The sequence below is a fragment of the Pleurodeles waltl genome, chromosome 2_1 (assembly GCF_031143425.1).
Source record: "Pleurodeles waltl isolate 20211129_DDA chromosome 2_1, aPleWal1.hap1.20221129, whole genome shotgun sequence".
NCBI classification, from domain to species: Eukaryota; Metazoa; Chordata; class Amphibia; order Caudata; family Salamandridae; genus Pleurodeles; species Pleurodeles waltl.
The window spans coordinates 110,505,742-110,518,360 of NC_090438.1; the positions used below are offsets into that span (position 1 = coordinate 110,505,742).

The following is a 12,619-nucleotide window of genomic DNA, read 5'->3' on the forward strand; positions in this document are numbered from 1 at the left end:
AGCTAAAACTAAAAACAAACTAAAAACTACTTCCACAAATATTCAGCTTTGATATTAATCAGTTTTTTGGGTGCATTGAGAACATGGTTGTTGTTCAATAATAAAATTAATCCTCAAAAATACAACTTGCCTAATAATTCTGCACTCCCTGTAGAGTGGCAAAGTCAATGCCCCCATCAGAGACCAACACAGCCTCAGTGGTCTCCCTAACTAGCCCAGATCCCCCTACAGTCCCCAAGGTGAGCCCAGCTACACTTTTGAACTGACTATTGTTATTGTTGTTACCACTACTATTGCTACTGCTAGGGGCACTAGGAGTAGAAGTAGCATTAGTAGTGGTGGGGGGCTTGGTGCCTTTAAGACAGGAGCGAGCCGTCTCCTGTCCTATGGCCCTTCTTTTTACAAATGTAGCACCAAGGTTTCTTAAAATGCGAGGAAGAGAATTTATTCCCACCCTAGAGGAGTTTTGTGGACCTCATGAAGGCTCTTTAGTTTTATCTTTGTCCCCACTCTTACTCTGGTGCTTACCTCCTTTCTTCTTTTTGTGGTCACCCCCCGTGTGAGGTTTCCTACACACCCTGGTGTGGACCCACTTGTCAGCCTTCTTTCCCAATTCTTGGGGAGAGGTCAGATCAGAGTATACCAGGTATTGATGCAGCTGATAAGTTATTCAAAATGTGCTCTCTTGGAATCAAATTGTATAAGCCCTGGTAGTCACTGACTTTGCTTCCACGCAACCAGCCTTCTGGAGCTTTAACTGAGCAGTCCACAAAATCTAGCCAATCTTGGGAGGACTCCTTTTTGGTTTCCCTGAACTAGATCTCGTATTCTTCAGTGGTCAAACCAAAACCATCTTAACAGTGCAGTTTTGAACTGACCCCTCCTCTGACAATGAGGAGTTTGTTTCTGTCTTTGTCAGAGAAGGAGAGCCACAAGATTAATGCCCACTGCCTTTGGGGAACCTTCTGAACTTTACAGGCGCTCTCCAAAGCAGTGAACCATTGGTAAATAGAATCTCCCACCTTCTTAGGTGGAACTATCTTGCTCAGGTTCCTAGATCCATAAGAGTCCTCCCTTATTCTGGTGTCACTAAAGCTAAGACTGCTGCCACCACGGGGTGATAATCCCAAACCCTCTCTTTCCACTGGCAAGGGCCTCCCAATCTAGGGCCAGTTGTTACTGCTGCAGCTTCAGCTTAGCCTCCTCCAATCTCAGTTTCCTAAGCTACCTGTAAGGAAATGCCTCCTTGGCATGGTTGCCCCCTGACTTTTTGCCTTTGCTGATGCTATGTTTACAATTGAAAGTGTGCTGAGGCCTGCTAACCAGGCCCCAGCACCAGTGTTCTTTCCCTAACCTGTACTTTTGTATCCACAATTGGCAGACCCTGGAATCCAGATAAGTCCCTTGTAACTGGTACTTCTAGTACCAAGGGCCCTGAATGCCAAGGAAGGTCTCTAAGGGCTGCAGCATGTCTTATGCCACCCTGGAGACCTCTCACTCAGCACAGACACACTGCTTGCCAGCTTGTGTGTGCTAGTGAGGACAAAACGAGTAAGTCGACATGGCACTCCCCTCAGGGTGCCATGCCAGCCTCTCACTGCCTATGCAGTATAGGTAAGACACCCCTCTAGCAGGCCTTACAGCCCTAAGGCAGGGTGCACTATACCATAGGTGAGGGTACCAGTGCATGAGCATGGTACCCCTACAGTGTCTAAACAAAACCTTAGACATTGTAAGTGCAGGGTAGCCATAAGAGTATATGGTCTGGGAGTCTGTCAAACACGAACTCCACAGCACCATAATGGCTACACTGAAAACTGGGAAGTTTGGTATCAAACTTCTCAGCACAATAAATGCACACTGATGCCAGTGTACATTTTATTGTAAAATACACCACAGAGGGCACCTTAGAGGTGCCCCCTGAAACTTAACCGACTGTCTGTGTAGGCTGACTAGTTCCAGCAGCCTGCCACACCAGAGACATGTTGCTGGCCCCATGGGGAGAGTGCCTTTGTCACTCTGAGGCCAGTAACAAAGCCTGCACTGGGTGGAGATGCTAACACCTCCCCCAGGCAGGAACTGTAACACCTGGCGGTGAGCCTCAAAGGCTCACCCCTTTGTCACAACCCAGCAGGGCACTCCAGCTTAGTGGAGTTGCCCGCCCCCTCCGGCCACGGCCCCCACTTTTGGCGGCAAGGCTGGAGGGAACAAAGAAAGCAACAAGGAGGAGTCACTGGCCAGTCAGGACAGCCCCTAAGGTGTCCTGAGCTGAGGTGACTAACTTTTAGAAATCCTCCATCTTGCAGATGGAGGATTCCCCCAATAGGGTTAGGATTGTGACTCCCTCCCCTTGGGAGGAGGCACAAAGAGGGTGTACCCACCCTCAGGGCTAGTAGCCATTGGCTACTAACCCCCCAGACCTAAACACGCCCTTAAATTTAGTATTTAAGGGCTACCCTGAACCCTAGAAAATTAGATTCCTGCAACTACAAGAAGAAGGACTGCCTAGCTGAAAACCCCTGCAGAGGAAGACCAGAAGACGACAACTGCCTTGGCCCCAGAAACTCACCGGCCTGTCTCCTGCCTTCCAAAGATCCTGCTCCAGCGACGCCTTCCACAGGGACCAGCGACCTCGACATCCTCTGAGGACTGCCCCTGCTTCGAAAAGACAAGAAACTCCCGAGGACAGCGGACCTGCTCCAAGAAAGGCTGCAACTTTGTTTCCAGCAGCCTTGAAAGAACCCTGCAAGCTCCCCGCAAGAAGCGTGAGACGTGCAACACTGCACCCGGCGACCCCGACTCGGCTGGTGGAGATCCGACACCTCAGGAGGGACCCCAGGACTACTCTGATACTGTGAGTACCAAAACCTGTCCCCCCTGAGCCCCCACAGCGCCGCCTGCAGAGGGAATCCCGAGGCTTCCCCTGACCGCGACTCTTTGAATCCAAAGTCCCGACGCCTGGGAGAGACCCTGCACCCGCAGCCCCCAGGACCTGAAGGACCGGACTTTCACTGGAGAAGTGACCCCCAGGAGTCCCTCTCCCTTGTCCAAGTGGAGGTTTCCCCGAGGAACCCCCCCCTTGCCTGCCTGCAGCGCTGAAGAGATCCCGAGATCTCTCATAGACTAACATTGCGAACCCGACGCCTGTTTCTACACTGCACCCGGCCGCCCCCGCGCCGCTGAGGGTGAAATTTCTGTGTGGGCTTGTGTCCCCCCCGGTGCCCTACAAAACCCCTCTGGTCTGCCCTTCGAAGACGCGGGTACTTACCTGCAAGCAGACCGGAACCGGGGCACCCCCTTCTCTCCATTCTAGCCTATGTGTTTTGGGCACCACTTTGAACTCTGCACCTGACCGGCCCTGAGCTGCTGGTGTGGTGACTTTGGGGTTGCTCTGAACCCCCAACGGTGGGCTACCTTGGACCAAGAACTGAACCCTGTAAGTGTCCTACTTACCTGGTAAAAACTAACAAAAACTTACCTCCCCTAGGAACTGTGAAAATTGCACAGTGTCCACTTTTAAAACAGCTATTTGTCAATAACTTGAAAAGTATACATGCAATTTTTATGATTTAAAGTTCCTAAAGTACTTACCTGCAATACCTTTCGAATGAGATATTACATGTAGAATTTGAACCTGTGGTTCTTAAAATAAACTAAGAAAAGATATTTTTCTATATAAAAAACCTATTGGCTGGATTTGTCTCTGAGTGTGTGTACCTCATTTATTGTCTGTGTGTATGTACAACAAATGCTTAACACTACTCCTTGGATAAGCCTACTGCTCGACCACACTACCACAAAATAGAGCATTAGTATTATCTCTTTTTGCCACTATCTTACCTCTAAGGGGAACCCTTGGACTCTGTGCATACTATTCCTTACTTTGAAATAGTGCATACAGAGCCAACTTCCTACACTACCTCTCTAAGGAATATTCCCCCGAGGTGGAGCAGTGAGTCAGCTCATATACTGAGGAGACATGAGTATTTACAGAGGAGGATATATCCCCTCCTCCTTGGAACTCTCTGGACCAACCCCCCTCGGAGTGAATGTGGGCCTACTGACATGATGACCCTCCCTCCAATGCCCCCTCCCCCCACCCCCGTGCTTTTAACAGGGCTGTCATGTTCCCAAACTTACAAGACTAGAAATCCTGCCAACTAAATGTAATGTGTACCTAACAGCTAATACCAGCTGCTCCTCAGGAAAGTGACTAGTGAGAGTGGTAAGGCAATTGCAAGTGTGTTATCCCACTGTTGCACTACCAATGTAGGAAGCTGGTCTGGTGTGTGGTGAGCACCTATGGTGTTTTCACCTCATACCAGGTCCAGGTATTCCCTATTAGTGAAGTGAAGGCAGTGTCTAGGAAGCAAGGGCTCTTTAGAGGTAGCTGTGGATGAGCAGCCTCTTTCAGAATCAGCGCAACCAGACACCTCAGAGCACCACCGCACACGAGCCATACCCCCCGAAGCCCTGTCCAAGCCAGAGTTCAAGTGGGCCTACTGTGTCCCTGCATGCCCAAAACCTGAACTCCCCACCTTTGGGTTCACTTGGGCTGGCCTTCCAGTCCCTGCTTGCAGCCTCTTTTCAACAGGACCGTTTCCCATTGAATTTAACAGGGCACCCGATGCCGAAAAGCACCTCTGAAGCCAGATGCCCCCAAGTCAACTGAAGTGACCTGCTGGTGCTTACTTTAAGTACAGAGGAACAGTCCTGTAAGTCGCTGCCAAGTGCAGTAGATGTCTTACCTGATTACAATGATCCTGGTATCTAAATTAAGTCTGTGTTATTTGTTTTATTGGTGTCGGATTGCTTTATTCAGTGCTAGTTTCAATTACTGCCTCTGTGTGTACAATAAATGCTTAACATTTTCCTCTGATAAGCCTAGCTGCTTGCCCACACAACCACAGAAAGGTCTTTTAAAGATTATTTTAACCCCAGGCAGGCTATAAGGGTCACACTGGACTATCTGCTTAGTGTTCCCTTACAATGGTAGGGTACATACATAGCCAGCCTCCTAAAAATGTATTAATACAGAAGCTAACGCCACAAAAGCACTAGACAGAGCCATAGGCGGAGCCACGACATCGCACAATAAACAGTTCTTTCCTAGCTGTATAACCCAGTAGAAAATTTGGGGGATGGGTCCATGTTCCTCACATTGAAAAAAAGGATCTTGAGAGGTAGGTTCACATTTGATCTCCAACAGTGGTTCACCTACTCAATTTGACCTGTTTTGCGACAGTTTTTAAGGATGGCATTGAGCACAGGCAAATACCGCTTTTTCAGTTTTTAACACCATTTAAAAAATGAAATCATCCTTTAGGTGCAAAAAAGAATTATTTTGTCAGGCAGCCCTTACAATGACATTGTGGTACTCTGAGGAGTCAGAGGAGAGGCCTTTAAAGGGTATAAGCTTAACGATTCTTCATCCTCTGTATTCTCTTGGTATTCTCATCCCACAAAGACAAAGACTGAAAGAGGCAGTGGCTACTAAGATAGGTCTCCTTTCATACCTGTGTGTGGAGCACAGAAGGACCCAGGTGGGATTTGTGCAGTGATGGTAGCAATTTTCTGTGTTGGGGGAGGCCCAGAGTTCATTTGAAATGGCCAGTTAAACAGCAACGCCATTTCTTTATCACACTGGTTCGGAGATGTGTGAAGATTACTCTAAAATATGTAATTTGACAGAAGCAATGTGTATTGCATTCGCTGGCACAGATTAGGCTGTGGTGATGTCTATGTATTTCAACTGTTCTGTATGTTTTGTTGTGGAGACCTTACTGGGTGTGGAATACTTTTTCTGCCATTGATGAGTTTTTAGTATTGAACACTTGTTGAAGTCCCCTCAGTGTTGAAACAATCCTCCAGAGTTGAAGGCTATTTTCAATGTAGAGCTATATCAGCCATTGTGGGGGGGTATGAATTCAGAGTGGATGTTGAGCTTTCTTTTTTCTTTAGAGGTGGTTTCTCAAGAAAGGAACTTTGCTCACTTTTAGGCCTTTTCTTGGTAGTCTCCTTTTGGGCCCGGTCCCCTGGAAGAAGATGCTCTGTGTGAGTCCTTGCAAAAGCAGGCCTCATAGGGCCACGTAGTTAGATACATGAAAGCAAAGGCTTAGTCATCACCCTCAGGATAAGGAAGACTTTTGAAAGTGCAGAAAATGAAATGCATTCCCGACATAAGCAGGCGTTTTGAAGTGCAAGCATAACTAGGCCAGCAGAGAGAACGACAGCAGTAGCATCTAGCCCAAGGGGGTTTTGTGGAGGTGGAGTTAAGTGCACTCGCTGTACTGTATTGAGTCATGGGTGTGTAATCAAACATGATCAAACCCAGTGACAAGGATGCACTGCCATGGCAGGCATTAAAAGACTGTCAGAGGAGAAGGCTTGTCCTCTTTGGTTTCTAACACACAACCAGAAAAAAGTCCTACTATCCCCTAGAGCAAATCAACAGTAGCTTAGGCAAGAAAATGTTGCAACCAGAATTTGAGAAGAGGGTACCAGTCTACCACTTAATAGCACCAACTATTCCAGGAGTATATGTTCACTTGGATTAGTTCTGGGTAGATTTCGGGGTGTGACAATAGGTGACGTGACGGGGCCAAGGGGCATATTAAACCTGCATTCCTGGCTAAGACTGAGAAGCTATGCCCAGTATTGACAGTACCCCTTTATCAAAAGAAATTCATGCAGGAGCTATAAAAAGGTGAGAAATGCCTGTCTGAGCTTCCTTGTCACATATAGTTTTAGTGGAAGAGACACAAAGGCGTAGGCAAAGATCCCTAGCCAATTCATCCATCAAGCATTTCCCCTTAGACTGTGGGTGGCAAAACCTGGAGAAGCAACTTTAGCATTTTGTGTTGTGCGCCATTGCGAAAATACCTATGCCTGGAGTTTCTCAAAGTTGTAAGTACGGGACTAAGACTTGTGGTGGAGTTCCCAGTCATGGACTTGATTCTGCGTCCTACTTAGGAGGTCGGCAAAGTCAGCATTCTCTCTTGGAGGTACTCTACTGTAAAGAAATGGCTCCCTGTTGCAGTTACCCCCCACTTTTTGCCTGATACTGATGCTGACTTGACTGAGAAGTCTGCTGGGACCCTGCTAACCAGGCCCCAGCACCAGTGTTCTTTCACCTAAAATGTACCATTGTCTCCACAATTGGCACAACCCTGGCACCCAGGAAAGTCCCTTGTAACTGGTACCCTTGGTACCAAGGGCCCTGATGCGAGGGAAGGTCTCTAAGGGCTGCATCATGTCTTATGCCACCCTAGGGACCCCTCACTCAGCACAGACACACTGCTTGCCAGCTTGTGTGTGCGAGTGGGGAGAAAACGACTAAGTCGACATGGCACTCCCCTCAGGGTGCCATGCCCACCTCACACTGCCTGTGGCATAGGTAAGTCACCCCTCTAGCAGGCCTTACAGCCCTAAGGCAGGGTGCACTATACCACAGGTGAGGGCATATGTGCATGAGCACTATGCCCCTACAGTGTCTAAGCAAAACCTTAGACATTGTAAGTGCAGGGTAGCCATAAGAGTATATGGTCTGGGAGTCTGTCATGCACGAACTCCACAGCACCATAATGGCTACACTGAAAACTATGAAGTTTGGTATCAAACTTCTCAGCACAATAAATGCACACTGATGCCCCCTGAGCCCCCCTAGCGACGCCTGCAGAGGGAATCCAGAGGCTTCCCCTGACCCCGACTGCCTGCTTCAAATAACCAGACGCCTGGTAAAGACACTGCACCTGCAGCCCCCAGGACCTGAAGGAGCCGACCTCCAGTGCAGAAGCGACCCCCAGGTGGCCCTCTCCCTTGCCCAGGTGGTGGCTACCCAGAGGTGCCCCCCCTCCCCTTGCCTGCTTCGCTGAAGAGACCCCTGGGTCTCCCATTGAAACCAATTGCAAACCTGACGCCTGTTTGCACTCTGCACCCGGCCGCCCCTGTGCCGCTGAGGGTGTACTCTTTGTGATGACTTGTGTCCCCCCCGGTGCCCTACAAAACCCCCCTGATCTGCCCTCCGAAGTCGCGGGTACTTACCTGCTGGCTGACTGGAACCGGGGCACCCCCTTCTCCATTGAAGACTATGCGTTTTGGGCACCACTTTGACCTCTGCACCTGACCGGCCCTGAGCTGCTGGTGTGGTAACTTTGGGGTTGCCCTGAACCCCCAACGGTGGGCTACCTTGGATCCAACTTTGAACCCTGTAGGTGGTTTACTTACCTGCAAAACTAACCAATACTTACCTCCCGCAGGAACCGTTGAAATTTGCACGGTCTAGTTTTAAAAAAGCTTATTGCCATTTTTGCCAAAACTGAACATGCTATTTTGCTGATTCAAAGTTCGCATGATACTTGAGTGAAGTACCTTTCATTTAAAGTATGGACTGTAAATCTTGAACCTGTGGTTCTTAAAATAAACTAAGAAAATATATTTTTCTACATAAAAACCTATTGGCCTGGATTTGTCTCCGAGTGTGTGTTCCTCATTTATTGCCTGTGTGTGTACAACAAATGCTTGACACTACCCTCTGATAAGCCTACTGCTCGACCACACTACCACAAAATAAAGCATTAGTGTTCTCATTTTGCCACTATCTTACCTCTAAGGGGAACCCCTGGACTCTGTGCATGCTATTTCTTATTTTGAAATAGTACATACAGAGCCAACTTCCTACACTGGGAGCATGTTAAAAATAAAGAGGAGGTGCACGGGGTCCTCTACCGGCGATGGATCTTGTCCGATTATTTCTTTCTCTTCTTCAATGTGGAAGAATTCTTCCTCGATTTCCTCCTTTGGCTCTGATTTATGTGGAGGGTCTAGGTCCATCTCCATTGCTCTCTCATATTAAGGTTTTAGAGGGATTTTATATTTATGAGTCTGTGCCCGCTCACTTCCCTCCACAGGCTTTTCATTTAGGCTTGGAGGCGCCCGAAATCATTTCAGTTCTTTTCCTTGGTAACATCATCAAGGAGTCCTTCTCTGAAGGTTCCTTGTCCCTCCCTCACACACTAGTTATCTCCTTGTGGCTTCAAGGCTTGTTTAGAGGGTAGGTCTGCAACAATATCCTTTGCCAGGATCTTGATGTTTGCCTGCCTTTTGGCATCAAGGTTTTGGCATTCAGACTGCTTTAGTGTGTTTTGACTTAAGTCTTTGGCTCGGTCATTGTGCAGCCTGGATAACTTAACTAGTGTTTATTTATTTCAATGTCTTTCGCCATTTTCTTAGATGTTTTCTTCCTTCGTTCCTCTACAAACTCCTAAAAGTCAGAATCTTCCCTTTGTGTCTTCATGCTGACGTTCTTAGATTACTGTTTCTGTTGGGACAAAGCTATGGCCCAATGTGCCCACCTCTGCTTTATTCTTGTACTGGGGGACTTGGGTTGAAATTCTGCACCTCTCTGAACTGTGGTACTTTGAAAAACAGACTGAAAATGTTGTGGCTTTCCTTCAGTACATATGTGGCTGTTGGTGCAAAATCTAAAGGGATTATGTTCCAAGCCCCTCACAAGTACATTTTGTTTGTTCAAAGAAATCCTGTGTTTTGTAGGCCTTTTTTGGTGTCTTTGCTTTCTCTTCTGTCAAAGTCAGTCTGCAGTTAGGCTGTAATCAGCATCTGTGTCCTTAATGAATTTTTGATGAAAACATTTGTTGTACAGAGCCCTTGTCTGTGCCTTTAGACCCCATTGTGGAAAAAAAGAATCAGAAACTGGCGATCCTGTTGATAGGGTTTCTAGGGCAAGGGTCTTATTTCATTCAAAGAGGGGAAATAGCACCAAATGGTCAATGAGGCCATGTATTAAAAATAAAAATTAAATAAAAAGGGACTATGTTGAACCCAACCACTAGATTAATCCAGAAAAGATTCACACTGCAAAACTCAAAATAGAATGCCATATGGACAGGAAAGTGCCGGCAAATGTTTCATTTGACACTTGATTACCTTGCTTCGATTTAGTTTGTGGGCTTTAATTTAGATTTCAATAGACTTTGTGTGGCACACTCAATCAAATCAGTTCAAACCCACCAAGTTGTCCCAATCTAAACCTCGGTCTAAAAAGAAACTAGGGGAAATATGTTTTCTAACTTGATATACTGTTACTCCAAGTAAGCACATGTGACTGGCATGTAGTAAAGAACTGAAAACCAAAAGACCACTGGTCCCCATGGAATAAGCATATAGATCCTAGTGTTTTAAATGCAACAAAGTTTTTAGGGTTCCTACAATAGTTCGAGACAGTCCAGTAACTACGGTTTAAATATATTTTTTTAACTGCCATATTACACCCACATGCAAATAAAGACTAATTCATCATGCAAGTATTTGCTCTGGCTAGACACTCTGTTTCTTGTACACTTTCTACTGAGACCCCTAGTACCTCAAAGGAAGTACTGAATGCTCTGCTTGGCTAAACATTGGAGAGTCAAGTGGCTGAAGAGTATAACTGTTATCCAACAGGAATTAAGCAGTACTTATGACCCTAAAGTGCTAGCGTGAAATAACAGTACTGCCCAAAACTTTTGACCAGTGACTACTGGGTACTAAAAGTCCCAAACAAAAAGACATCACAATCTTTAGTAAAAATGTCCTAGTATTTAGACTTGTTGTGCATTTTTCACCCCTTACCTCCTCGTTTCTTTGGGATTTCCATTTTAATTTTAGTTCTACTTCGAAATTCCGGTCCTTTGAAATCATCCTTATCTTCGTTCAGCACTGGCTCCGGTTGGACCACCACAGTACCTGTAAGAATATATATATCACATCAGTCTCGCTAAGAAAAATCTGAATTTCTCCTAAACTCAAATATGCTTATCACAAATGGCTTAAACAGTATTCGAGAAAAAACAGATTACTGCTTTGTACTAACGTGGATTCTCCTAGTTCAACAGACTATCAATAGCAATGCTTGGGAGCTGAACAAACCAACAAAAACAAACTAATGGGACCAAGCAATAGGCATTATGCTGGAGGTCATGGGACCTAGGGCTAGAGCTTGCCTCCCACTTTAAAAAAGTCCGAACCAAACAGATAGCCAAGCTCAAATCTAATTCAATCAAGTGTGAAAAAGTGGCCATATTGAATGCTGGTAAGGACTTACATTGAAGAGGACTTAATGAACCAAGTAATATAAAGGTTAAGAATCAGTCATTTTTAGGTCGAGCATAGCGGCACGCAAAGCGCTGCTTTTCAACATGTTGTAGTCTATTTGTGGGCTTTAACCTTGCCCATCACTTTCATTTGTTCCTGGGCCTACCTTTCAAAAATCCCTTCATTTTATTGGCTTTACTTTTGGCCCACCTTTGAGGCTGTTTTGTTACGCTTGCAGACTGACCCCGTTGCACAGATCAGTTCAATCTGGCCATTTAATTATTTTCAGGCGCACTACTTTTTTCTTTTGACTCAGCTCGCACTACCATCCCCCAGCACCTCCTGCCCATCCAGCGTTTCCTGTTTGTGTCTGCCCGTCCCCACCACCCCTTCCACATTGTTGCTGGTTTTATATAGCACTTAATAACAACGTTTTTCAAGTACCACTGATGGCGGAGGTGCGGTCAAATCAAGTTAGTGGACACGGATCACAGCGTTCAGCCATCTGAGGAAGGACTAGAAAAACCCAGTTCTTCAGGTACCACAGTTGGTAAAGTAACTGCCACACCACGTCTGCTCTCAGTTCTGTTCCTTGATATGAGCTGTGCCCTTGAAATCACTGGCCACTAAACGTATATGCGGATATTGTGAATACAGTTAAAATGGACTACAGTGTGGAGCTCACTGCTTGCCAGGTTGTTTATAAATACAAAAAGTACTTTTTTAATAATTACTGCTGATGCAAAGTTGAGCAGAAGAGCATAGGCTAACACCACAAAGGGATCTGGGATCATTGTCACATTGGCACTGGAGGAACACTACCACGCTACTTCTTTCTGAAAGTGTTCAGACAACAAGTGAACCACGAGTACACAACGTCACACTGTTGTGCTTTGTAACTTTTTAGTCACAAGTTACTTTGAGCACAGTGCCACACTGCTGCTTTCTGTTACTGCTTGTCACAAGCAGACCTTCACTACACAGGACAGCCTGTGCTACTGCACCACTTATTTGCTTTGTGAGCATTGCAACCGTAAAGTTTACAGGCTATTTTCAGACAGCATACAAGTATAAAACCGTTAATGTAAAAAACGTTCTCCTGCTTACGTTTTACATACTTTACTTAATCTTGCATTCTCTTAGTGTTTGCCTTTTCCAGGATGTTGTTACTTTTGTTTTTCCCCACAGGTAGCATATTACTCTTGTCTCCCCTTCCTCATAACTTATTTCCCATTAGCTGGTTCTTCAGTGCCGCATGGTCAAACAAGCAGCAACAGCACTATGCAAATATCTGCATTCCATTGCATACAAAAAACAAAAGCAAAAAAAGCAGTGTTCAACGCCAATACCTCTAATTTTAGCAAATCTGAGACCTAATGCACTGCAAATGCTTGTTACGTATTTGTAAGTCTGTCCAATAACACTGACAAATCTGAGGACCAAATTACTAATCAGGAAAACTGATCTTACAGATGCATCTTAATTCAGTTCCCAATTTCACCCTAGTTCTCCTACTTGTGTTCCCAAA

At 46.0% G+C, this 12,619-nt stretch overlaps 1 protein-coding gene across 1 annotated transcript in view; it reads right to left on the reverse strand.

The window, feature by feature from the left end:
• Nucleotides 1-12,619, reverse strand: part of ATRX (ATRX chromatin remodeler) — a 1,138,900-nt gene that overhangs the window by 1,013,542 nt on the left and 112,739 nt on the right. Inside the window, exon 6 of the mRNA XM_069211061.1 lies at nt 10,630-10,743. Coding sequence (XP_069067162.1) covers nt 10,630-10,743 — 114 coding nt within the window. The remainder of the gene's footprint in view (nt 1-10,629; nt 10,744-12,619) is intronic.